Source organism: Tachysurus vachellii, chromosome 6 (genome assembly GCF_030014155.1).
Source record: "Tachysurus vachellii isolate PV-2020 chromosome 6, HZAU_Pvac_v1, whole genome shotgun sequence".
Taxonomy (NCBI): domain Eukaryota; kingdom Metazoa; phylum Chordata; class Actinopteri; order Siluriformes; family Bagridae; genus Tachysurus; species Tachysurus vachellii.
In genome coordinates, this window is record NC_083465.1 from 5,648,287 (window position 1) to 5,674,670 (window position 26,384).

The 26,384-nt window shown below is 37.0% G+C and overlaps 4 protein-coding genes across 6 annotated transcripts in view; 3 read left to right on the plus strand and 1 right to left on the minus strand.

Moving 5' to 3' along the window:
- Window positions 1-3,311, plus strand: part of mcph1 (microcephalin 1) — a 29,003-nt gene extending 25,692 nt beyond the window's left edge. For both annotated transcript variants that reach the window (XM_060871848.1, XM_060871847.1), the window contains exons 14-15: window positions 2,686-2,923; window positions 3,067-3,311. In XM_060871848.1, the coding sequence (XP_060727831.1) occupies window positions 2,686-2,923; window positions 3,067-3,119 (291 nt within the window). In that variant the 3' untranslated portion in view covers window positions 3,120-3,311. The remainder of the gene's footprint in view (window positions 1-2,685; window positions 2,924-3,066) is intronic.
- Window positions 3,312-4,661: 1,350 nt separating this feature from the next.
- agpat5 (1-acylglycerol-3-phosphate O-acyltransferase 5 (lysophosphatidic acid acyltransferase, epsilon)) lies at window positions 4,662-15,180 on the plus strand. The gene is made up of 8 exons (XM_060871849.1): window positions 4,662-5,680; window positions 7,186-7,255; window positions 7,372-7,487; window positions 7,582-7,671; window positions 9,294-9,384; window positions 9,757-9,918; window positions 11,099-11,222; window positions 11,311-15,180. The coding sequence occupies exons 1-8, from the start codon at window positions 5,462-5,464 to the stop codon at window positions 11,534-11,536; spliced, it is 1,098 nt and encodes a 365-aa protein (XP_060727832.1). The 5' UTR covers window positions 4,662-5,461; the 3' UTR covers window positions 11,537-15,180.
- Window positions 15,181-19,673: 4,493 nt separating this feature from the next.
- tmem14a (transmembrane protein 14A) lies at window positions 19,674-22,112 on the plus strand. 2 transcript variants are annotated; one of them, XM_060871851.1, is made up of 5 exons: window positions 19,674-19,814; window positions 19,890-19,971; window positions 20,856-20,957; window positions 21,072-21,159; window positions 21,808-22,112. In XM_060871851.1, the coding sequence occupies exons 2-5, from the start codon at window positions 19,896-19,898 to the stop codon at window positions 21,839-21,841; spliced, it is 300 nt and encodes a 99-aa protein (XP_060727834.1). In that variant the 5' UTR covers window positions 19,674-19,814; window positions 19,890-19,895; the 3' UTR covers window positions 21,842-22,112. The 2 variants fall into 2 exon arrangements, with proteins under 2 accessions (XP_060727834.1, XP_060727835.1); XM_060871852.1 differs by having other exon boundaries at window positions 19,677-19,795.
- Window positions 22,108-25,971, minus strand: gsta.1 (glutathione S-transferase, alpha tandem duplicate 1). Its single transcript, XM_060871850.1, has 7 exons — window positions 25,846-25,971; window positions 24,875-25,045; window positions 24,745-24,796; window positions 23,441-23,573; window positions 23,200-23,341; window positions 22,978-23,103; window positions 22,108-22,554 (listed from the first exon to the last, which is right to left on the minus strand). Exons 2-7 carry the CDS (start codon window positions 24,959-24,961, stop codon window positions 22,423-22,425), a joined length of 672 nt encoding a protein of 223 aa, XP_060727833.1. The 5' UTR covers window positions 24,962-25,045; window positions 25,846-25,971; the 3' UTR covers window positions 22,108-22,422.
- Window positions 25,972-26,384: the final 413 nt, after the last annotated feature.

The window sequence follows — 26,384 nt, forward strand, 5'->3', positions numbered from 1 at the left end:
AGAATGCTCAAACTTTTGTACTTTTTGTACAATATGCTTGTCTTTTTTTTTTTTTTTTTTTAAACTTATTTCGAGGGCATGTGGAGGTTTGTACTAGCAAACAGACATAAATCCAAGTACATCAAAAAAGATTAGCTGGAATGTAAAAGTTTTGCTGGACTGGAAGTGGAAGTATGCCAAGAGAATGTTGGTGTCACAGAGGCACACATGTTGGAGCTCAGGTGCTTGCTCTGAATCATCTTCCTCCGGCACGTGCGTGGGAGACTCGTGTTTGCCTCAGCCGTTTCATGTAGAAAGGAAGCTGGGCGAGGAAGGAAGTGACCCAATGTCCTCCTTTTTCTTAAAGAGTTTACAACATTCAAATTTCTGTCCGTTTAATCCGGATGAGGGAATTCATGATTGCCGGGGTCAGGAATCTATATTTTTTCCTGTTATTTGACTGGAGACTACGGTTTTACTAAAACAGCCAATTTATTTATTCAGTTTCCCTTTGCCTCTGAAATCATGCTTTGTGAAATCACAAAAATTGATAAAGCAGAACATTCAATGGGAAATATTGGTTCTAACAGTTAATAAGTAGCACTGTGGTTGGTGTAGCAATGAACACATATAAATGTAAAAGATTTAAAAAGTCATGTTTTCTCACTACTGCTCAACCTTTAAAGTTTAAAAATAGCACTCCGCCAGCCTAAATTCCAAAGTGTTTAAAATGGCACTGGTGTATTTGCTAAGCGGAGCAGATTGTGCCTTTCAGCAGTGCCAATGACCCATGATGGTCATGGAGCACGTCCCGAACGCCCTTAGCAGCGGCATGAATGCCAGCTCAAGCTGCCTGCTACCATTCACAGCCCTCAAACTGGAGCCAAAAGAGCTCAAACAAGGCGCAGACGATGCCATTGTGCAAGATCTTTGATGTATTACCCCATCAGCTGCAAACTGAGGGCTTTTGGTTGCCCGTGTCACTAGACCTCTGTCCTGCACATACACAGCACAATGCAGTTCCCATCATTCAATGTGTGATATGCAAAGTCTGTTTCATTTCAAAGTTAGTTAGTAAATTGTTGTCGTCGTGAAAGAGCAGCTTTGTGCTCGTGTCTAACTGAACCTTGTATATTTTAATTTTGATCGACTGCTGTTACGTGCTTCAGATAAAACAACACCAGAAGCATTGTAAGTTTAATCATCCTGTTAGTATTTTCCAGTATGCAGAAGTAGCCACAAACTTGTTCTACGCTCTTATCATCTGTGACTGTTGGCACACCTGAACAAATATTATGACAATCTGTGTTTGTGCTTGCTTGTGCTTGATTTAGTGTGCCAGTGGATCTCTCTACGCTTTGATTTAAAGCTGTGATCAGATTTATTCCAACTTGTGTAAATGACAGGAAACATGCTGAGAGTATTTGTATGTTAGATTTTGGTAGTCAGACTTTTATTGTTTCTACGGAGTCTGGTACATTTCATTTATAGATATGGGATATGGCCAAGAGCTACCTACATTCACAGAAAGAAATTTCACTAGCATCTGTTTAACTCACTGTTATTCGCTTAAAATTCGCAAGACTTTTCAAAAGGGGTTTATGTGTTTTTAGATATTAATGCGGGTGTGGTCTAGGCCAAAAGTGTATGTACCCAGAAACACTGAAGGGAAAACTGCTTGAAAAAAGTCATCTTTCATTCACATAACACAACAAATAACTCCTGAACTAATACAGTTCCTCAAAACCCAGCTACATCACACAAGTTTACTATGGAATTTTGGGGCAATTTTTCTATTTAACATAAATAAGCACGCTGGCTAACCACTATACAGTATATGTCCAAATGCATATAGAAACTTGGCCATAACTAATATCAAAATATGTTTCTTTCCCATTTGGTTGCGAGACCAGATAGAAGCACACAATTGTTTAGAATGTCTTTCTATACTTTATCATTAAAATGTTTCATGTTAAGTCAAGTCAAGTAGCTTTTATTGTCATTTCAACTATATTTAGCTGTTGCAGTACAGAGTGAAATGAGACCATGTTTCTCCAGGACCATGGTGCTACATAAAAACAAAGACAGAGCTAAGGACTTAAATAAGGACTCAACCTGGTGCAAACAGTGCAGGATAAAAGTCAGTGCAAACAAAAAAATACAAGACATTCCACAGAAGACAATACACAAAAGCAACGCTGACCGAATACTGTATGTTCAGTATTGCGTGTGCAGAAATACTGTAAGGAACACATTAGTATTAGTTCTTCACCAGAACTAAGAGCCCTGGCCCAAAATCTTTTGCAGCATGACAATACTGTTATGTTTAAAGTGAGGTCCATAAAGATATGGTTTATCAGGGTTAGTGGAAGAATTTGAGCATCCATCACAAATCCCTGACCCACCTTTGGTCACCTTGGTGACTTTATCTTGCTTGAAGCTCATTTTGTTGAGGTGTTCAGAAGTGTATTTTCCTGCTGGAAATCAGAGCATGAAAACTTCACAGTCAGATTGTATCCTTCAAGATCCTGAAGCTTGTGGCCATAAAAGTATATATAAGATACAAGGCATTCTATAGCCCCATAGAATAGGAGCAAGGCAAGGGTGAGATTATTTTTTTCTACAGAGAGTAAATCACTAACTTGACCTTGTTTTTATTTAGATTCAGTTGCTAATAAGATTCTTTCTCTCTGCCGTTTCTCTCAGATCTGCAGGTTGCAGCAGCATCTTTCGGCCGGAGAGCATCAGCAGGATCTGTTTCGTGAGCAGCCGCTCATGTTCGTGTCCTCACTATCTCAGCCACCCTGTCACAGTCTCACAGAGCTCTTGCAGCTGTGCGGGGGCACCGTGTGCAGAAGTGTTCGCCAGGCTGGCATCTGCATCGGCAAATACAACGGCAAAAGACCTGAAGGGACCAAGTGCCTATCAGAACAGTGGGTTTTAGGTAAGATGACTTGTACCCGTCTGACTGTAAACCTGTAGGGTTACATTCTGAGATTCTTTTAAATTTTAAACTTTTATACTTTTTATAAGAGCATATTCTTGGTAGTATGTTAACAAGTAAATTTTCCTTCCTTTCATGGACAGATTGTGTGACTCATCATTTGCTGCTCCCGTATGACAACTACATTCTTGAGTAAAGAGAAGTGTGTGATGGTGACATTCTCCTGTGAATAGAATACTGTGAATTTGTAACATATAACACATGTACCATATGTATGGTTGTAGGTTGTGTTAGTATTTTCTGTATATTTTATGTTTTTCCTCCTGTCTTTTATTGTGTATTAGATACTGTTTATTAAAACTCTTAAATAAAAATAATGTGGCTCATAGCCAGGGATTGACTTAAATATATTGATAAGTAATGAAATCAGAGGTGAGCTTGGAGACTCTTGATTAATGTAAATGTACATTAAAGTGCAACATAAAGCCGGTGATAATTTAAAACAGATGATTCAAACTTGCTTCAGCAAGACATGCATTTGTTTCATTAGTGTATTGCTCCAAATGTTGGCTGCTACATAAACAAAACCAATGTTCATATTTATAACGCATACAAATGACATGTAATTGTAGTTTTTTATTTACTATAAAATTTTTAAATGTTGCTGCAGGAATACACTAGGGTCCCACCCCTTAGATACACCAATTTACTCTATACATCAGTTGAACATCATTGTTCATCTTTCATTAGCATTTATTTTTTAATTAGTGTAGAACAAATATCCGGAATCATGTCAATATTATTACAAACATAATTTTAATTAGTAATATTTGACTACATTCTATTTCACATAATAATAATAATAATAATAATAATAATAATAATTTCATTGTGTAACACATTTGGTATGCAAATGATCCCAACTATTTAAGCAATATGCTAATTAGTGTAATTAGTGCTTTAACTTAGGAAGGGCTGTTAATTAGCTGATTAGTTAAAAGAGCACTATTTGTGGGTGTGAGAGAGACTGTGGGTGGGTGTGTATATATGTGTGTGTGTGTGTGTGTGTGTGTGTGTGTGTGTGTGTGTGTGTGTGTGTGTGTGTGTGTGTGTGAGAGAGAGAGAGAGAGAGAGAGAGAGAGAGAGAGAGAGAGAGAGTGAGTGAGTGAGTGAGTGTGTATGTGTGAGAGTGAGTGAGTGAGTGAGTGTGTGTGAGCCAGCGAGCGAGAGAGAGCCTGTGAGTGTATGAGAGAGAGTGTGTGGACATCCCCATTGTCTTTCACTTCGCCTTTTAAGAAGCATGACACGTGAATGAATAAATGATCGATCTTTCGCCCTTCACCGTTTCGCCCCCTACGTCTCTGCACTATTATACATGCATTTTTACATTTAGACGCAGCCCGTGTTTTCACGTGTTTGCTGTATATTCGAAAAAGGGGCGTAAATGTGGTCGCGTCCTAAACGCCTTCCCTGCTCAACATCTAAGTGCACTACATATGAAGTGTTAAAAGAAGTTCTATATTTACTTTCTTGTTGTACTTAATAATCCTGGATGGGGTGAATTTAAACGAAGCGTGTGGATAATGTGGATTGTTGTATTCCGGAGTGTGAAACAACGGCTTATGCACCCTAGCTGCTGAGCAGTGAGAGATTTGGGACACGGCCCATAAGGACCAACGGCCACACCAAAAACAGGCGCTTCCACCAATGGGCGAGCGCGATACTAGTGAGTAGCTGACGTCACTGGGTGCAATATGGGGTCCTTGCTGCGAGTCTAGCGTGACTTTGGTAAAGCGAGAGTAGACAAGTAGATTTGTAGATTAGGATTATTTTTTTAAAACTGATTTGGACCTCGGGTATTGAGTTAATCGGCCTGAAATGGCGCACGCATTGGTGTTATTTAGACATGTTGCCGTTTGAGTTTGGAGCTCAGCGTGAACGCGAGCCTCACCTTTGACAGACCGCGGTAGAAACCCTGTGAGAGTCTATACGGAGGTTTACGGTAATCACCCAGTGGTGAGAGTAAAATCACAAAGCTGATCTAATCATTGATTTGTGTGGTGTGTTTGCGTTACCGTTCACTGTTATCTTTGAACAAACTCGGGGGTAAAAACGAGCGTTCTGTTCTCAGGGGATAAATAGGTGCTCGTGTGCAGTAGTTCATGAGAAAGTTTGTGGGTAAACTTTTCTAACACCAGAAGCCTTGTGGTTACCGTAAAGCTCGGTATACGCTCGCACCGCCGCGGTTTTTTGACAGAACCATGCTTCTGTACTGAGCGTCCGGCAAAAGTACACTTTGTCATGTGGCCGTTGGGGTTTTGAGGGTTTGTTACGTTTTAGCGATGTATTTTAATCTTCTACACGATGGCAGGGTTACACCGGAACTTTGTACATTCTAGAGCAGTTTCCTTGTAGCCAATGTTGTGTAGCAGCTGCAACATTTTGCTTCCGCGCGCTGCGTAAAAACGCTGTGTGAAACGTTCATTACGACTCGTGTTATTATTCTGCTTGTGTGTGTGTGTGTGTGCCGTATTAAACATGCTGCTGTCGCTGGTTGTACACACGTACTCTCTGCGCTACTGCATCCCGGCCGTGGCGATGCTCGGCACTGCGCCGGTCTACCTGCTCTCCTGGGGCGCATGGCGACTCCTCTCCACTGTCCTCCCATCCAGACTCTACCACACTGTGGACGATCACATCTACACCATGTACCAGAGCATGGTACTGTTCTTCTTCGAAAATTACACCGGGGTTGAGGCAAGTTTACTCGCTTTATTCTTCTGTAAATGACCTGTATCCTTCCCACGTAACTGATCACATATACATTTACAGTGGCAGCCTGGTGGACGTGGGATTCGAACTCATAACCTTCCAGTACCTTAACCACTAGGCTACCACATCCACATCTCAAACGTTGGCGTGGGGGGGGTGAATAATTTCTGTAACAGCAGCTATGACCTTAGTGATGGTATTATATTAATGCTTTTATATGAACAGTCATTAATATCCTTGTCTGGAAAGATGACTTTAGCATGTATGACAGATATAGAAGGGAATCTCTATTGTCAGCACTTTAAAATCTTATTAACTGTTACATTTACATAATTTCTCAGACCCTCTTATCCATTTGTCTCACTTGTACGGCTGAGCAATTGAGGGTTAAGGGCCTTGCTTAGAGGCCAAGGAGGCCCGGGGATTCAAACTCATGACCTTCTGACCAGTAGTTCAACAACTTAACCACTGAGCTACCACTTCCCTGTTACAAATTGTTGGCACCTGACTGGCACTTACCATATCAGTAAGGTCTGTTTATTATAGGGCTTAGATTATGTGGCGTGTTTGCTGTACAAGTTCTTGTGAGTGAGCTTTTACTACAGAAACAGTACAGATTGTACTATTATAGAAAATTCAGAAAACCATTTCTGAATAACTGAAAATAAGCAGTGAATGTCTCTATGGTATAAGAACTCAAAAACAACAGAAGAACAAAATCTGTACTCTTGTCTCTTTGGCTGTAAACTAGATTAGGTTGAATGACCTGTGGAACAAGTTCAGTCACCTTGCAGCACACTTTAACATTACCAAAGAGGGGTGACTCGCTACCATGACAATGCTGTTAATACAGTATGAAATGTTTTTAGATACCGTCTGTAGCTATGATACATGATAATAATCTCATTCTCAAGAAGTGCTGTTATTTGGGTCCTTAACATGATGAAGGGCTTCTTAGTTTAAGATGTTTCAGAGTCAGTTATGCTGGAGCAGGAAATGTCCAGTGGTTGGTAAATAATAAGATTTTAATACACTACAAATTCCAGTGTAAAACCGATTCTCAGTCAGTTTGTTTGGAAATTTTAGGACTGCTTCTATTACAACAATCCTGAGACCACATATGGTGTAGCCATTATGTATTTCAATGACACAAGCAGAGGTTAATGTTTAAAAACGAAGTAATAACACTTTACACAAGCTTCTGGAAATCACAGTGCAACAATAAACTGTACATGTAATGAACACATATTGAATGTCAGACCTGCTGTGTTTACAGCTCAGGACACATGGACACAAAATAGAACTTACTCTGAAGCTTCATCATGACTTTTAATAAGCAGATGATAATGTCACGTATAAACTTGAGAAAAATGGAAGTGAAAGTTCCTAATGCTGATGTTAATGCCTTTGTATGTATTTGAGTTGCATTTTTTCAGATATTGTTTTTCTTGCTTCATTTTCATGTAGTATTATTATTATCAATTGCTTAGATTATTATTTATGGAGACATACCAAAGAAAAAGGAGAATGTGGTCTATCTCTCCAACCATCAATCCACAGGTATGTCTTGGTGCAGAGCCACACTACTTATTTGTGTTCAGCTAGATGAAATTCTAGGATTTATTGAGTGAATGTTGCTTTAATATATGTATATATTTTCTTCCCTCGTGCCACAGCGGATTGGATCATTGCGGATATGCTAGCAATTCGCCAAAATGCGCTTGGGCATGTAAGATATGTGTTAAAAGATGGTCTGAAGTGGCTTCCATTGTATGGCTGGTATTTCTCTCAGGTATTGTATGCTTACTTGTAAAACATCATCTTCATTAACTGTGATTTCGGTAAGCGTTACAGGAATAAGGCACATCTTTTTTTATCTTTTAAAGCATGGTGGTGTGTACGTCAAGCGGAGCGCCAAGTTTGATGAAAAGGCCATGAGAAGGAAACTCCGCTCTCAGACTGATGTAGGAACACCAGTGAGTATTCAGTACTGTACAGCATTTCCTAATTAAAACAAGGACGTTACACTAAACGGGCAGTGGTGTGAGCCTTTCAGCGCATACACCACACAACCTCTATACAGTCAAACAAGTAACTAGTGATCTGGTGCAATGTGATTCATGCGTGATCAAATTCTTAATGACTGAGGAGTCCAAGGCAAGTTTTTAATTTTTTGGTTGTTTTTTTGTCTTATTTGTTTAGAGAGAGAGTAAAAAGAGAAGTTGGTAAACATAACTATTGTAGCTGCTATAAAATTAATGATAATAAGCACTTGCTGTTTTACAAACATTACACAACATTACTTTTTAGTCATAAAATGTATGACGCATGGTTCTTGAACACTTTCAGACTTCATCTACAGGCCAAGATTCAAATGCAATCTTGGCCTGTAAGTCTTTGTATATGTATTTGTTGTGGACGTTCTGAGGTGGGAGAGATTTAAAGTACAAAGTAACACTGGGTTTACATCAATATTTTATAGACAGAACTCAAGTAAAGAAGATATGTAAAAGCAAAACATCATCAATCATTGGCTCAAAATCACCGCATGCTAATCTGGACCGGGCCAAGGTCTGCTAGAAGACCTACTAGAAGCTTTACTGGACGTTGTTTATGCCTAATTCCCGACAACTTGTCTCCAGTCCCTACTGCCATTGTGATAATCTTAAGAAAATAACCAATGACAATGTCAATCTCTGGTCATTACAGATACAAGATAAAAGCATAGAAGGACAAGGCCTTATAAACATCTTTAGATTAGAAATTTCCACCACAGTGTTATAGACTGATCTCGTAACGGTGCAGTGTTGATACATACTGGATATTGAACTACACGTTCAACAGACTGTATAATGTAGTAGGATGTTCAGTGTAAAATACCACTGAATAAACTTACTCTGCATTAAGCAGCTGCAGCTTTATCTTGACTTGTGAGAGGCTATGGGGATTTAAAAAAGGTTCTCGCAAGCTAGTTTCAGGTATTTCCTGAACTGGCACATCACTTAAAGCCTGACCACAAAGCTAATGTTTTATTCAGTTTCATTCTAATGTGCATTTTCTGTTTTATTATATGCTGCTAAGAATCTGAAGGAAATTTCACTGATTGCACTTTTATAAAGTTGAATGTTTTCACCAATAAAGTCGGGCACTTATTCAGGCTATGCTTATTTTTGCTGTATTGTATTGAGACACTAGTTTATTGTATTATATTGAAAGTGCATCTTTTCATGTCTACTAAACAGCATTCTTGTGTACTTTTTTTTAAACCCAATATAGAGATCTCCAAGCTTACATTTGATTCATGTTGCCACTTTTTATTTAGTGGGTGAAATGTTCTGACATTTTATGATTTCTCATGATGTTTCAGTAACTTACTGGAATAAATTGCCAAATGACATTTTCCCATGACACTATTTATGATCCCATGGTAGTTGTTGGGGTGGAGCAAAGCCTTAAAGTTGTAATATTGGGCATTTCCGAGTGATGGCTTTAATTCCTTAGAGGCTTTGATTTATGCTTCTGTAAAAAATTTTGCAGCCATAAAAATATCCAATGCTTCAAACATATAAACATCCCTGGTCCACTATTTTCTCCACAGATGTATCTTGTCATATTCCCTGAAGGAACACGCTACAACCCTGAATTTAAGGAAGTCATCAAGGCCAGTCAGGCTTTTGCTGCAAAAGAAGGTACTTTTCTCTCTGTGACACATTGATGTTTTTGCCAAATGAAGCAGCATAATTATTAAGATTTTCAAGGAACATGTTTGGAGCCCCTTCGTTTCAGGTAAAAAAGAAAATTATAATGCTACATCACACAAATACATTCAAGACAATGTTGTGCTTTAGACTTTGTGGACTACATATGGCAAAGATGGTTGGGTGTCCACAAACATTTGGCAATTTTGTGATTGTCACAGTCCACACTTTGAGAACTATAATTAGAGAGAGTAAGCTCTGTTAAGTCCATACTGTTTATCCGTATTGTTTTAGATCTGGGATCGGTGCATCTTTTAAAGTAAACACTTTATATTTATTTTTTGTTCTTTTTGACTCTTTTAGGGCTTTCTGTACTAAATCACATTCTAACGCCAAGAATGAAGGCATCACATGTAGCAATAGAGTCCATGAAGGAGCACCTGAACGCAGTTTATGACATCACAGTGGCTTACGAAGGCACACTGACTGCGGATGGGAAAAGACGATCTGCCCCTTCGATGCCAGGTACACTGACATGCTTCACACTCCTAATACAGCCATAAAAAAATACTATTAATGTGCTAAATTTAATAATGCATATATGATGTACATAATTCAGTTTGATAATGAGGCCAGGTCATCTAATATAAATGCTGTAAGGACTCAGAATGAGCTAGAGCTCCAAAGGGGTAGATTGCATGTCAGTCTTTGTTAATTCCAAGTACAATCAGGTTCCTAGAATACATAAATATGGATTTCCTGTTGCTTCTTATAAACAGGAAGTTATGGCATGCTATCTTCCTGCACCTATTTTTCCCAAAAACATTAAAGCCATCATTTGTTATGCAAAAAAACATCCTGTTTCTGAACAGGAATAAACAGCAATGGAATCAAGTAATGTTATGGATGGAAAAAAAAATTCTTTACATGTTAATCAAGTGCTTTAGTCATTGCATAAGGGTGAGTCAGTAATTTCTGAAAAAGTATATTTCAGTATTCTTGACTGCTTTTTCTCCACTAATTTCTTAATTTGAATTTATCGCATTTTTACATTTTGTTTGTGCTGCATTTTAAACCTTTTGCACTTGCACTATGCAATATTGCAATATAGTTAACTAATACACAAAAGCAGTTTTACTTTGTTCAGTATTGAGTGAGTGAATGCAAAGTATCTAAGGAGCTTTCTCATTTTTCTATGAGGTTAGGCTCTGTATTAATGTAACAATTTAATATTACCTACACTGTCTAACACTGCCATGATTACCAGTGTCAGTGACTATGATTGCGTGTGCATATGTCACTCTTCTGTCAACTTTTGTATTCAAATGTCAGTCTAATTTAAAAGAAACAAAAAAAAGTGACAGGAATCTTTAGGATCCACTAAAAATCCATCCAGGTGAGTTTTCATTACCGTCACCACCAGCAAGCGGCTCCCAAACAATTTCCTCTACAAAGTATGATGTAAGCAGCCAGAGGTGGTGAGAATTCACATGGGCTGTAAGCCTTGTTTAAAAGTGAACGTAAACTCTCAAATCAAGATTGGTCTAATTTATAATTACATAAAAGTGCTGCAGCTAGTTTATATTTCAAGCCTAATAACGCACAACAGTGCCACTCCATGGATTTAACTATTTACTGTATTTAAACTCTATTTGCTGTATTTCTAACAGATATGATGCAACTCTGACTTGTTTCTTGTTAACAGAGTTCCTTTGTAAAGAATGCCCCAGAGTGCACATCTACTTTGAGCGCGTGGACATAAGGGAGGTTCCTCCAGAGCCAGTTTTTTTCCGCAGATGGCTTCATGATAGATTTGAGGTTAAGGATAAGTAAGTATTTCTCATTCCTATGCTCAATCTCACAACATATTACACCAGGTTTGCCATAATACTAAGCAAGCAATTTACCTTATTTTAGGTTGCTGGCGGACTTCTATGAGTCTGAGGACCCCAAGAAAAAATGCAAGTTTCCAGGAGAGGGTCAAAGGTCACCACTCAGCCTCAGAAAGACACTGCCTTCACTTCTGGTGTTGAGCGGACTCACTGTGCCATTGCTGTTAACCGAGTCAGGTAGAAAACTTTATGTGAAAACCTGGCTCTATGGAACTCTCTTGGGATGGCTATGGGTTCATATACGACCATGAGGTAAAAGAAACCACTGACCTCCTGCCAGCTTGTATACAGACCGGTGCTGGTTAAATTCTTTTGTTTTCAACCAGCCATGCTGTGACCATCTTTGGGATGTTTTTCCCCCCATTTGTTAGAGCAAGTGGTGTTTGCTGGAGGATGACAACATCTTCTCTTTATTCTTTGCATCATTTTGTCTTGAAAGCTTTTTTTTAGTTTTACATTCTCAGCGGAATGTCCAAGTTGGTACGTTGGTACGTTGGTTGTCTTAATTTTTTGAGCTGGAAATAAAAAGCAGAATTTTAAATGGGGTTGACAGGCTTATACAAAGGTTGGTTAAGATATTTTTATTGTGTTCAGCTTTCCACAAAGGTATTCATAATATTAATGGCATTTTTGGTTCTGATATTTTTGACACTCTTGTTTAAATTGCATTCATTTATGATTGGGTTGTTTGAGATTGGGTTGGTAATTTGTTGTTTTTGCACGATATTTTGGTTTGTTTACGCATTGTTTGCTTTATATCTTTTCTTTGTTTGTTTTTTTTTTGCACAATTGATTGCCTCATACAATATTGCCAAACTTCAGGATGCAGGAACAATATATTGTCACTAAATACTTATCTAATAAATACATATATATATATATATGCAGTAAAATGCAACAGAGAAGCATTTCACTGTACTCTGCCTTTAACATGCAAAATTAACGCTGTTACCTCAGCTGCTTTTCCATTCCTCAGTTATTCACAAACCAGTGTATTCAAATGCATATGTTTTAGAGATAACTTGCTTTAAAATGTATTAATACCACAATGGGTTCCAGTATTATTCAATATTGGGTGAAAAACCCAATTTACCGCCTACATCTCAGCATTTTACACTTAACCCTTAATCTGCTCACAATAGTCTCATTTTAAAAGTCCATAAAAATATGATTCTGATGTGTGTATCTGTTTAGGCATGTGTTGACATTTAACTAATAGAAAAAAATTAAAATATACTCACAGACCTCTTAAATTAGCCTGTACTTTTGCAAGTGTCCAATCAGCCAATCATGTGGCAACAGAGCAATGCATAAAATCATGCAGATACAGGTCAGGAGTTTCTGTTATTGTTCACATCCCACATTTGTATGAGGCAAAAATCTGTCACTTTGGCACAATTTGGGTAAAACGGTGCATACTGCAACCACAGATTCCATTTTTTGGTTGACCCGAGTCTTCTGCTTTTGTAGACACAAGGTTTGGTGTGTTGTGAAGAATTCTTTGAGTTACTGTATTTTTTTTGTGAGTTTGAACCAGCCTGCCGTTTCTCACAGCTCTCTCCTAAACAAGGCATTTCCACTCACAGAAATGGTGCTAATTTTTTTTTGTTTGCTTTCGCACCATTCTGTGAAAACTCTAAAGACTATAGTGCTTGAAACCAGCTCATCTGGGACGAACACCTTGATCTATACAATTGTGCTACTGCCACATGACTGGCTGATTGCATGAATGAGCAGGAGTACAGGAGGTCTTATTAAAGTGTCACTTGTAGTATGTCTTCAAGTAAACGACTGCCAATTTAAAAAAAAAAAAAAGAGAGAGTGAGTGAGTTTACTGGCCTGGCACCCTTCCTCTTCTTATTTAAACCTAATTAAGGCCATGCCGGTCAAGCATGAAATTTATGGGTTCTGTTGATCAACAGTGACTATACAAAACCTAAATATTCTGAAAACCTAAAAATTGTTAATCCTTTGAACCCATTTCCGAATAATTGTGTATATTGCTATTTATAATTTTTTTTACATATTGAAGCCAAGAGGAAAACCAGTAATTGTCTATTGTGAACATAGTTTAGTTTTATTTCGGTAATTACCATACATTGATAAAAGTCCGTTATTTTAACCAGATGATATTTCATCCATTTTGTTCTATGAATAATTTGGTTTAAACAATAATTTTACCAGAAATTGACTCTTAGACGTAAATATGAGAATAGATGGCAGCGTGCGTGGTTCAAAGAAAATGTCACTGAAACTCACATTCTCCCAGATTCCATTAGTTTATCAGTGAAATTAACACACGATGTAGCCATTTATTTATCTGTATCACACAAAGAAAAGAACTACCTCTAAACGTCTATCCACAGACTGTGTACAGTAATATTACATATTGGTGTTCAGTATGAATGCTTCCTTCCATTATATAAAAATAAATCAATATACCATTCAAAAAAATTTATAGTTTTGCCCCAGTCATCATAAACCTTTTAAAATTGACCACCATATTATAATGGCTTCTAAAATGTATTAATAGGGCTCTGGTGGGAGGGTGGTTCGAGGGGCTATAATTTAGCTAATGAAATGTTTGGGTGATTAACCCCTTTAATGTTTTATGATGTTCTGAGTGAAAATTGCCCTCGTGATGTTTTGTTTTTTTTGGACATGCATTTGCCTTTTTTACCTGCAGCAGTGTTTTGTTTCCTTTTAATTTGTTTATTTATGATTGACAGTGACTGCATAGACGTGTTACCTGATCTCATGGGACAATTCTTATTTTGATTACTTGGGCAATTATTTTAATTTGATTTACTAAATATCACTGCAGCAATTAGGAAATTTTTTTTTATCAGCAGTACTTTAAATTTATATCCATCATGTCACTGGTTCTGAATGGACATAGTTTATAGTTCTCGGAAATAGTTTGACAACAAGTAAATGTAAATCTTAAATGACCACAATATTCTCTTACAAACTCAGAAAACAATTGTTTTCAGAACAGTGTTGCTGATGATCTAAGTGCTGATTAAATGTAGAATGCATAATGAAAATTTACTGGAATTCCATTCCCTATTATATAAATAACAACAATAAACATGAAAAACAACAACAGGAAAACAAATTAGGACAACAACAGGAAAAGTGTCAACGTTAGCCGGTGTGAGCGAATGAGTCAGTATATGTGGATATTGTGAGATGTCCTCATATTTTTGCAGAGGAACCTGATGACGCTATTGGTTATTAGCAAACAGAAGGTCATATCATCACCTGATATGACCCAGTAAATTCCCACAGATTAATTCCAGTTACAGTCAGGAAAGAACAAACGGACATGAGGTTGTCAGGAAGTTCCTTCTCGTGACATGTTTGGTACCAGAAACTGTTTGTATTCTCATCGTGACTTCACTGCAAATTATTTTTTTTTCCAAATAGGCAGAACAGCAAACAAAACCTTCACTCAATCTATGCTGCTGCAGCTAGGTCTAAAAAGTTCACAATCTCTCTCTGTTGTTTTCTCATTTTAATCCTATCCTTTTTTTCCATCAATGTAACATTGTCATACCCAGTATCATGTCTAAGAAAGCAAACATTACCTGTTTATGTTAACATTAGAGGCCTGTACATTACTGATAACTGTCCCTCTGCACCTTTTCATCTCTTTTAATGTCCTCATTGAACTGTGAACTCAACACAGAAGAGAACGTCACAATTTTATGCCGTTTTTATGCATAATCTTCAAATACTTTTTGCGACAGTATTATTGCAATAGCCATATAACGTAACAGAATTTAAGACACAAATTGTAGTCAGCTAAAGACCATATCTGAAATGTATGACATTTTGTCATTGCTTTTGAAATAATAAAACCATGCAATAAATGGAATTTCTAATGCCATAAGCCATAGTCTTCTGTGTATGACTGCTTCGCCAATAATATTCTACAAAGACCAGTGACTGTGCACCTCAACCCTTAGGCTACCAGATGTGTGCATATACACATCTGGGTATATGCACACATCTGGGTAGAGATGTGGTAAGCTAGGGGTTGAGGTGCTCGACTACCAATCCGAAGGTTGTGAGTTCGAATCCCAGGTCCACCAGGCTGCCACTGCTGGGCCCCTGAGCAAGGCCCTTAACTCTCAATTGCTCAGTTCTATAAAATAAGATAAAATGTAAGTCGCTCTGGATAAGGGCGTCAGCTAAATGCTGTAAATGAACATCTGCATTTTATAGTCTAAAATATATATATATGTTTACAATGTGTAAATTTATGGGATAAGTAGATTTATAATTTTTTTTAATCTATATTATAATTTCGATAAAAAGAGAGTGCTGTTTCAAGTGCTTTTAACCCTTCTGGACACCTCAGGACATTAGGTGGCATAGTTTTCCCATTTTTTGGCCATATCTTTCTTTGTGTTTCAGCCAGAGGAATGATTTTTTTTTAGGACAAATCTTTATATAACGTACTTTGGAAAGAGTATTTTGCATTTTTGACCAGGTCTATAATTTTCTGTATTCAAATTTTACACCTGTATGTGAGCTTTGAGACAAAAAAGCCTATTAATTTTATTAGCACAGACACACACACACACCTCAGATTACTTCACATAACTCCATAAACAAGCAAGAATGCATGTTTTTTTTTTCATGTCAAGGCCGTGCAATGAAAAGGAAAAAACAGCCCAAAAGATTTCAAAATAATAAAAATCTAAGACTACAGAAAAACTAACAATACATAAATGCCAATGCAATTAGTGATCTTTGACATATCCAAGACTGTAATAAAAGGTAAGGAAAAAAATCAAGGTAAGATTTTTTTTTCTTTTTTAAGATTTAGTAGTTTTAATTAGAACTGAGGTTGATTAATTATGCAAAAAAAATGTAACAAATATTAATCTGATATCACAACATTTATCAATATTAAATATCTATTTAAATTATCATTAAAATTAGTCACTTCAAATGGAACAAAACACATTCCGAATTTAAATGTGTTTGAACAGTTTGGTCTGTAATCAGCAACTGGTGTATAATATTAATACATCTTTCATGGTAAGGCATTACAGGGTAAAACAGCATAGTTTTTAGTAATTATGAACAAACAGGGAATGTCTAAAGACAAATTTGGCATCATTGCTAAGAACAGCATTAAAACCCTGAATACTAGTGTTATAAACTTATTCCACCTATTTTACTGTTTCATGCAACATCTGTTAAAAAGCAAACATAATTAAATCACTGCCTTTTCCAGGAAATAAAACAGGTGAGCTGGATGATGCCCATGCCATTTTTATTGCTAGGGATTCTCAGCCTTAAATGAGTTATGGGAAACCTGCACATCCTTTTCTTAACCAGGCAGATCACTAAGGCCATGCCAAATACAAAATGTATGATTATAATAATTGGTGAAGGGCAAAAAAGAGTTAGACAGGGCAGGCTATGTGAGTCTGACTGTGAATATGTGGACTTGCTTTCCACAGTATATTCAGAGGTACCAAGAAAAAATAACATCAGTTTGCAATATTAATAAGACAATTCAAGGTGCACATCGCTTCATACCAAACACTGAGAGATTCTGAACCTACGCAGCACGTTTACAATCTGCATCCTCTCCAGATAAAGGAAAAAAACAACTGTTAACTTTATATTATCCAACTTGAATAAATTATTAGCCTTAATTAACAGAAAATCCAAAAATGAAACAGTCAGTTCTACCCTAGCTGGAGTTTATATATTACTTCATATTTCATCTAAAGATCCTCTGGTCTATTTGTTTCTCATCAATGCCATACAATACAGGTGAATTCAGAGAATCATGATTGTAACAATATTACTGCTCAGCACATATACAGTATGGGTAAACCTAGAGGCATTTTTACCTGCAGAACATCCTCTTTACCAGCAGATGTCATCCCTCATGCACTACCATTTAAATGAGTAGCAAACAACTTTTCAGTCTAATGCTCAAAGCCTCAGAAGGCCTTGTTTTGCCTTTACTTCCTGAGCAACACTTATTTTTATTTTTCCACCACCTGGTACAAAAGATTATAAAGGTTCTTAAGGTTTACATTATCAATGGTCAGTAGTAACGTGATACTGTCATATTTGAAAAACTGACTCAACACCAAAGAGCAGGTCATCCATAATTCTGTGACACTCAGACTGATCACAGCAGCTGTACCAGTAATTCTCTAGGCTGGCTTGAGCAGGCAGTCCACAAGTAGGACATCAGCCTGCAACTAGACCCCAAATTCCACAAAATAAATTGTGCCTGTGTTTTCTCAGTGAAATGAGCTAACCATGCAGGGTATTTCTAATAAAATTTTGGTTTGGCAGTAGTGCCCCACTCAAGAAAAATGTCTATATGCACAATTAAGGGATTCCCCAATATGTACAAAACAGAACATACGTCCTAAAAACTACATATACCATGCAATAAGTGTGAATGTGCCTGTAGCAGCAGGATTTGTTGTTATAATGCAATGAGTTTATTAGTAAGGAGGGTGCAGGTAGAATTTAGAAAGAGACAGTGGGCTAATGATGGATGTTAATGTAGGGAGACATCTTAAGAGAGTCTTTACAAACGGTTCTAAAGACTGATTGACTTGCATGCCAGATACAGGAGTGTAAATGTCCTTGACTTGAGACACCGAAATTGGTTATTTTAATTATTACAAATTCACCCATTGTTAGATTCCTACACTGGGAACAGATTGCCAGTGTATTGTCTTCCTTATCCACTAAACCATTGGATATATCAAGCAAGATATAATTTTTCCTAGTTACTCTATAAGATTTTGACCAGGCATGTTTCATCTTCATGCATTCAAGACTGGTCAAATCTTCTTTTATTTTCGGCTTTTCCCGTCAGGGGTCACCACAGCGAATCTGTTTCCACCTACATGTACCACCTGTAACTCTATCCTCGGCATCCTCTACTCTCGCTCTAATTACCTTCATGTCCTCATTTAACACATTTATATATATCCTCTTTGGCCTTCCTCTTGACCTCTTACCTGGCAGCTCCATCTCGAAACATCCTTCTACCAATATAATCATCTCCCTCCTCTGTACATGTCCAAACCATCTCAATCTCTTCTCTCTGACCTTGTCCCCATAAATAGCGAACCTGAGCTGTCCCTCTGATGTGCTTGTTCCTAATCCTATCCATACTTGTCACTCCTAAAGAGAATCTCAACATCCTCATCTCTGCTACCTCCATCTCTGCCTCATGTCTTTTCCTCACTGTTACAGTCTCTAACCCATACACCATAGATGGTTTCACTACGGTCTTGTACACCTTTCCTTCGATTCATGCTGTCTGATTCGTCTCCTGTCACACAACACTCCTGACACTTTTCTCCACCCACGCCAACCTACCTGAACACGTCTCCCATCACACTGGACGGTTCACCCCAAATACTTAAACTCCTGCACCTTCTTGACCTCAGCCCCTGTAACCTCACTGTTCTATTTCCCTCACTCTCATTCACTCACTCTCACTCACTCATTTTCTACCGCTTATCCGAACTACCTCGGGTCACGGGGAGCCTGTGCCATCTCAGGCGTCATCGGGCATCAAGGCAGGATACACCCTGGACGGAGTGCCAACCCATCGCAGGGCGCGCACGCACACACACTCTCATTCACTCACACACCATGGACAATTTTCCAGAGATGCCAATCAACCTACCATGCATGTCTTTGGACCAGGTGAGGAAACCGGAGTACCCGGAGGAAACCCCCGAGGCACGGGGAGAACATGCAAACTCCACACACACAAGGCGGAGGCGGGAATCGAACCCCCAACCCTGGAGGTGTGAGGCGAATGTGCTAACCACTAAGCCACCGTGCCCCCACCCCCTCCATACACATGTATTCTGTCTTACTACAACTGACTTTCATTCCTCTTCTTTCCAGAGTGGACTTCCACCTGCTCTCTACTCTCACTACAGATCACAGTGTCATCCGCAAACGGAGATTCCTGTCTGACTTCATCTGTCAACCTGTCCATCACCATAGCAAACAAGAAGGGACTCAAAGCCGACCCTTGAGGTATCCCCAGCTCCACCTCGAACTCCTCTGTCTGACCTACAGCGCATCTCACTGCTGTTATACTCCTCTCATACATATCCTGAACTACTCTGATGTACCTCTCTCACTCCTGACATCCTCATACATTACCACAGCTCCTCTCTTGGTACCCTTTCATACGCTTTCTCAAAATCCACAAGGACTCAGTGCAGCTCCTTCTGACCATCTCTGGACTCCTCCACTAGTCAAATTAGTCACATAAATATAGGTAAATATTTATAAGCCAGTTTCTGATTCTATTCCTATTTCTTGGGATCCATTTTAATTGTGACTATTGTATCTATATTATTACACGTCCATGACGCACGCCCACTTCCTCGTGACGTAACACGTGAAACGTTCACTGATACCGGAAGTGTTGAGAAAGAAACATTTGCGTGATCGTGTCGTGTTTGTTGCACTTTTTAGGACACTGAGTAACTACATATATATTTGGTAAACGTGGCGATATTCTAAAAGTCATAGTAAGCTAATTTCGTGTGCATTCATGTATATTTTCCTCTTTTTCAGGTCAGCATGGCAGTCGACTGGCTCGGCTTCGGCTATGCAGCTACTATTTTATTCGGAGGCTTTATGGGATATAAGAGAAAAGGTGGAGATTTGTGTGTCTGCTGTGTCTACTTTCAGTGACGGATGCAGAAAATATGCAAAATAATACGATATGTGCAGTTAAACGTATACGTGTAGGTGTTTTGATAAAACATAACAGTCTTTCTAAACGAACAAACGTTGATAAAATCTTTGACAATTTCACTAAAAACAATTCAATAAAACTGCTAAAGTAAAGGTGAAGTGACGTATTTACGTCCTAAATCCTGCTTCCTTATAGGTTAAGTTTTCTGTGTCGGTGCTGTCAGGTTTGTCCTTATTTATATTTCATAAAATACATAATTGATACCGGTGGTGTTGCGTGAAAGTTTGACATAATTGATACAGTTATGTCAGGTCATTTAGAGTAGCTGCCAGCTAGCTAGTTGTAGCTACTTTCTACTTTTTAATTATGCAAACGAAAGAGAATCCGTTACCCTGATTGGTTAATCCTGCTTATCACTTTTACCATGAAAGGTAATACCTTGAAAATAATACCATATAAGGTAATACTGTTAAACGTAACCAATAAAATGTGATTACAACAAACTAAGTGACACGAAAGAAAAATCCCCCAAATATGTTTGGTTTTTCAAATCAGAAGGTTTCTTTTTTTTTAAGCTAAAAACCTTTAAATATATAAAAGAATCATTTTGCAAGGTGCGAACTTATAAAGAGTTGAACAAATCATCAATTCACTGATATAGTGGGATATAACTATCATTTTTTTGTGACTATTTGTGAGCAGAAATAAGATTTCTGATTTTTTTTTTTCTGCAAAAGATTTCAAACCGAGTTCCCATGTTGTAATGATTCTGCAACATCCTGTACTGCTGTATGCTATGTAATCTGAATCAGATTTTAAAATCTTATCATTCGTTGCACCAGGAAGCTTGATGTCACTAATTGCGGGGTTGTTTTTTGGTGGCATATCTGCATATGGGGCCTTTAGGGTAACAATTGATCCACAAGACAAATGGACCTTGTTTGGTAAGTACCCAAATTATAATAGAATAAAATTATATTTATGTTGAAATACTTTTTTTTTTTTTTAATCGGGAATATTGTGTTCATTCTGGATATCACCTTTTTGCCTTTCTCTAGCTGCTTCAGGTGCTCTGGCAGTTGTCATGGGAATGAGATTCAAGAAATCTGGAAAATTAATGCCTGCAGGTATTATGGCTGGATTAAGGTGAGGATTACTGAAATATTATTAATCACTATTACCTGAATTCTGCATTGTGCTTAGAACAAAATGGACATTCTTCTATAGGTGTTCAATTCAGGTCAACTCATGTGATTTTACAGAATTTTTATCCTTATTACATTATTCATTGAACATTTGTTTTCTAAACATAAGTCTTATATGAGACCACTCCCATTATTATAGAAATATTTTCTTATTGGATAAAGGTGATACGTAAAAATAACTTTTTATTGATATGCAGTGTGAATTGAATGACACCATCCGTTCATCAAAACAATTTTTCCCCCCATTGTCCGTCCATCTTTAGTTGGTGTAATGCTTTTAAATGAAAGAACAGATCCAGCAGAACTATATCATGATTTTATGTTAATTTGAGTAGTTTATTAACGTCATGACATTTCACCAAATGCCTGTATACTCTGGAACTTGTACATTTTGCAAGTGCTTTTTAAATATTACCAATGGTAATTTTGATAGCACTTATTGTAAGCTTTAGTTTGATTCTCATCACTGTTTTTCTTTGGAGAAACTAGTTCAGAAATAATCATTTGTATGGTATTGCCTGCCTCAGACTTTTAACCCATATTATTGAAACAGTAGTTTATCAAAGTTCATTCTGTGCCCTGATTTCAGCCTCATGATGGTCGTGCGACTGCTGCTCCTCTGAACATGGCCATGAAATGAAGCTTATTCAACTGCAGCTTTCCTGGCAGTAGTGTTATAAACACAATACTGGATATATTGCACTGCATCAGCTCCTCACTAATCATTCAGAACACTCACCATGTACATTCCAAACAAAGCCTATTTTTAATTTTTTTTTGTTTATACATTATTTGATTAATTCTGTTTACATTGCATTTCTGAGTAAAAAAAAAAAAAGTACAGCAAACAAAAGATCACAAATGCTTTATCTAATAAAAAACACTCAAGTTAAACTTGGAATTATTTATTGCTTTAAAAGCCTGCATAATATATAGGCAATGTGTAAAGGACCAATACACTCATTTGTATGATTATCATAATTAGGATTTACATCAAATCTCTCACAAGTGTGTACTTAAAAGTAAGAAACAGGTAGACATGAGTTTAGATTGCTTGGATATGGTGGACAATTCATAGAACAGAAAATTCAATGCTCACTTGTGGCCAAAGGGCAAAATAGTGTGTTAAAAAGAATATATGATTAGCAGCCTTTCGTAATCCATCTTCTTGCTTGAATGATCCGTCACTGAACTACTCTGTCTTCTATTTGAAAAGAAAGCTTAATACACTCATAACAGTTTTTACATACACTTCATCAGGTGGAGGCTTCCTCTGACTGCCGGGCTGCAGGAACTTATTGATGGCTGGAATTGCTTTCATCCTCTTCTGAAATTCCTGCAAACATTTTTTTTTATAAATAATGATATTGATATTTCTAAAATGACTATATTTGTGCAATCATGATAATAAAATGTACATAGTACAAATGCATCACAGGATAATAAATAAACCAGACATCTGTGAACTTATCAAAATTATTGATAAGGTTCTGGGATAAATTTAGATTTCTCTAATACTTTGAAAAGCCAATTAACCACAAAGACAATTTCTAATTTTATTAAAGCCATCTCCACCAAGGTTTTTAATCATTCTGGAGCGGACTATGAATTTCTTGTAGTTCTGCTTAAAGGCAAATGAAATCATCCCTCGGAAAAGCAAAAGCTTTCCCAGACAGCCAGACCAATGTATGGGCAACATCCCTTTCTGAGCCTATAAACCTTTTTCAAAGATGTGATCAATACGTCACATAAAACTGACCTGGATCTTGGGGAAAGCGAAGAGTATTGTAGGGAACAGCTCCTCTAGCATGAGAGTGGCCTCAAGGAGATGCACATCTGCACAGCTTAACTGACTTCCCACAAGGAACTGGGAATGAGCAAGAGCCTAAAAGACATGGTACACACACACACACACATGAAAATACAATTCCTATGAAAAGAAGCACATTTGAAAGTTATACTGTTAACATAAACCTCATACCTTTTCATAAGCTGGAAGACTACGTTCCTTGGCTTTGTCCTGTATTTTGTCCATTTGTTTCTGTTTTTGGTCAGCAGGTGTAAAGGGTAGAACCAGGATCATATCCATGATGTCCCTAGCACCCTCAGAGTACATATCAATCCTTTAAAAAAAATATTTACACTGTGTTGTAGTATGAACACCTGGCAGTATATACTAGTAATACAATACAGTTCAAAAATCTGTTAAAGATGGCACTCACATGAGACGCTCTTTAATATCCTTTCCATACATGTTGTATTTTGCAGCAATGTAGTTCAAGATGGCCTTAGTCTGAACAAGCTTCATTCCATCCATTTCAACCAGGGGAACCTGATGAAACAGCAGCGCGCCATCTGGAGATCAGAGAATAGTTAATGCTGCTGGTTTCTATCAGCTGACGTGTATTAGATCAGGTTTTAAATACATGGACTGCATTAACTGAACTAAATTGCACAGACCCACTTTTATGAATGTAATTCAACTATACAAATATTTGTCTCATTACCTTAGTGTGTAAAATAAGAATCTGTCTATATAATAAAGTGTTGTACTGTTTTATTCCTGAACCTTCTATCAACATAACACAAGTCCAATTCGGACAGTTTTTTTATTATTTAGGTTTAAATTAAACTAATTTAATTAACTTTTGAAAGTGGTTTTTCCACCACTGCATCTCAGATTGCAGTACATGCATGCAAACACTCATTTTATTCTTTTCAGAATAACCCACGACTCATATCTTATGAAATGGCCATTTTAAAATTGGGCCCAGATGCAATTTATGATGTGCCACACCAATTTTTTCTTAACAAGTCAAAAGGTATTCATGCTATGAAGAAGATGCGCTTCATGTGGTTAGGTAATTTTTGAATGTAAATGGCACATTTGTAAAGGTTTATATGAAAATTACCCGAGGTAGTTCAGATAAGCGGTAGAAAATGAGTGAGTGAGTGAGCATTAGTAATTTATGTTCTATGTTATATTTAGACTTCTATACGTGTTTCGACTTCTGTACGTGTTTAATCAACCTCACGATAGTAACTAGTGTCACGCTGATATGGATGGTAATAATAATAATAATAATAATAATAATAATAGCAATAATAACGATACTAGCGATAATAATAATAAGAAGAAGAAGAAGATAAAAAGTGTTTTAATGCACTTTTATTTTGCAGCAAACGTTCTCATTTAGTTATTTATACAAATCTACACCTCGTGAGCTGATAAGCAGTTACTATCAGTCCCATCTGTTTGGTCCACATGTCATTCTGTGAAATCTACACCTCATGACCTCATAAGCAGTCACTGTTTCAGCAACTTAAAGATCACCCCTTAATGTGTTTTGTCTACAACAAAACTACTTTTTGTTTACAAAGCCCAACAATAAAAAAAAAAAATTACTATGCATACAAATAATGATCCTAATGTTTGAATGGTTTGATTAATATAAATAGATTAATTTGAAATCCCTGATGTAATAAATACCTACTAGTAAAAAGACTGCAAGTTATTAATACATACCATCCACCAGGTTCCTGAATTGCTCCTCGGTGGTCAGATAAACCTCTTCGAACTGTAAATGCATGTAAATAAATTTCATTATTAAAACCGATCTTAAAGGAGAACAGACTTAAAAATGTGTCGCACAAACCTCAACACCAGCAACAGCCAGAAGCCACCGTATCGACTCCATCTTCCCTCTACCGTTGAAGTAGTACAGAACAACTTTTCCTGACATGTTTGCACGTAAAAACACTTTGACCAGCAGAAAATGGAACTCGTGCTGTCAGGGTCTTTGTAGAGGACGAAGAAAAGGCACGACCTGGAAAGGTTGCGCAATAAACTGATTGATGTCCAATTGCACGGCGGAAAATAGTCACGTGACTGAATACCTGCTGAACCAGGTAATGAAATAAAAGGAGCCATTAATTCTAAAGTGTATTATTTATTTTCTTTCCTAGATAATGACCTAGAAAGCTTTCTACAGGAAGATTTGGCTAGCGGGGACCAATGTGTTGTAAAATTCAACACCATACAACTGTGTTACATAGTACATATTATTATTATTATTATTATTATTATTATTATATATTTTATGTGAATTAAAATATAAAAATCAATGCCTCTAGGTTGTATTCACTGAGCTCCTCAAGACTATTAAACCCAATGAGATGTCTGCATAAAAACAAATTCTAATTAAGATTAAACGTTACAAATGGTAATTTCCTTAATAAATAACAAATAATATATTATATGAAGATGAGCTTTGTATAAACCTATTACTTGGTATACCTGTAGTAATGTCAATAATAAATTTAAAAATATTTAAATAAAATAAATAATAATTATAACAATAAATAAATAAATAAATAAATAAACAAATAAATAAATAAATTTCCTTTTCGGAAGTGCTGCTTAAATTACTGCTCACGCGTAAAAAATAAAGAAAAATAATAATATAATAAAGAGAGACAGCCTACATGATTTGCTTTTTACACTGTTTACAATTTCAGCCGAGTAAAGAGTGCAGTGTTTTATTTCAAGAACAAATGTAAACTGTTTTTTCCTGTTCCAGTCATATATTCATTAATAATTAATCTGCAATTTAGATGATGCACTTACTGCTTGTAAAACGTCCCTGTTCACTCTCTACATCGGGCTCATCTATGCATTTCTCTTGTTTATTTCTTTTCTTTGCTTCCTGTCCCCAAAGCAGTCATGAGTCCATGTGCCACGTGACTGTTACATCTATAGTGCCATCTACAGGTGGTAGAATGTAACTGCGACACAATTTCACATGACATAAACAAGTCAAAAAATCCGCCGTGGTGTTCGTATAGAGTATAAAGGATAAGCACTAAACGTAAATAATGTCCAGTTAAAAATGTTAAAAAAAAATCAAGGTGACTTTTTAATGTAAACACGTTAAATAACGGAGCTTCACACACTGTGTACACGCTCACTGTTGAGGGCGTGTCCGTTGTTGACTCTAGCCAATGGCTGCACCATATATTTGCATATAACACAAAGCATGCTGGGAAACTAGAAATCGTCTTTTTTATTTCTATTTACAAAAGAATAAAACAAGGAAACGTATTTACTAAGATGGATTACATGTTTTACTAGTACTATTATGTATTTGTGGCAAACAACAAGGGCTC

Bases quoted from the DNA above. Each gene is read 5' to 3' on its own strand.
- agpat5 (XM_060871849.1), top strand. From the start codon at position 5,462: ATGCTGCTGTCGCTGGTTGTACACACGTACTCTCTGCGCTACTGCATC. The intron at 5,681-7,185 runs GCAAGTTTACTC...TCAATTGCTTAG, and splicing joins AAAATTACACCGGGGTTGAG to ATTATTATTTATGGAGACAT. The intron at 11,223-11,310 runs GTAAGTATTTCT...ACCTTATTTTAG, and splicing joins AGATTTGAGGTTAAGGATAA to GTTGCTGGCGGACTTCTATG.
- tmem14a (XM_060871851.1), top strand. From the start codon at position 19,896: ATGGCAGTCGACTGGCTCGGCTTCGGCTATGCAGCTACTATTTTATTC. The intron at 19,972-20,855 runs GTGGAGATTTGT...TCGTTGCACCAG, and splicing joins TATGGGATATAAGAGAAAAG to GAAGCTTGATGTCACTAATT. The intron at 21,160-21,807 runs GTGAGGATTACT...CCCTGATTTCAG, and splicing joins GGTATTATGGCTGGATTAAG to CCTCATGATGGTCGTGCGAC.
- gsta.1 (XM_060871850.1), bottom strand. From the start codon at position 24,961: ATGTCAGGAAAAGTTGTTCTGTACTACTTCAACGGTAGAGGGAAGATG. The intron at 23,574-24,744 runs GTATGTATTAAT...TCTGATCTCCAG, and splicing joins ATTCAGGAACCTGGTGGATG to ATGGCGCGCTGCTGTTTCAT. The intron at 23,104-23,199 runs GTATGAGGTTTA...CATGTCTTTTAG, and splicing joins GTCTTCCAGCTTATGAAAAG to GCTCTTGCTCATTCCCAGTT.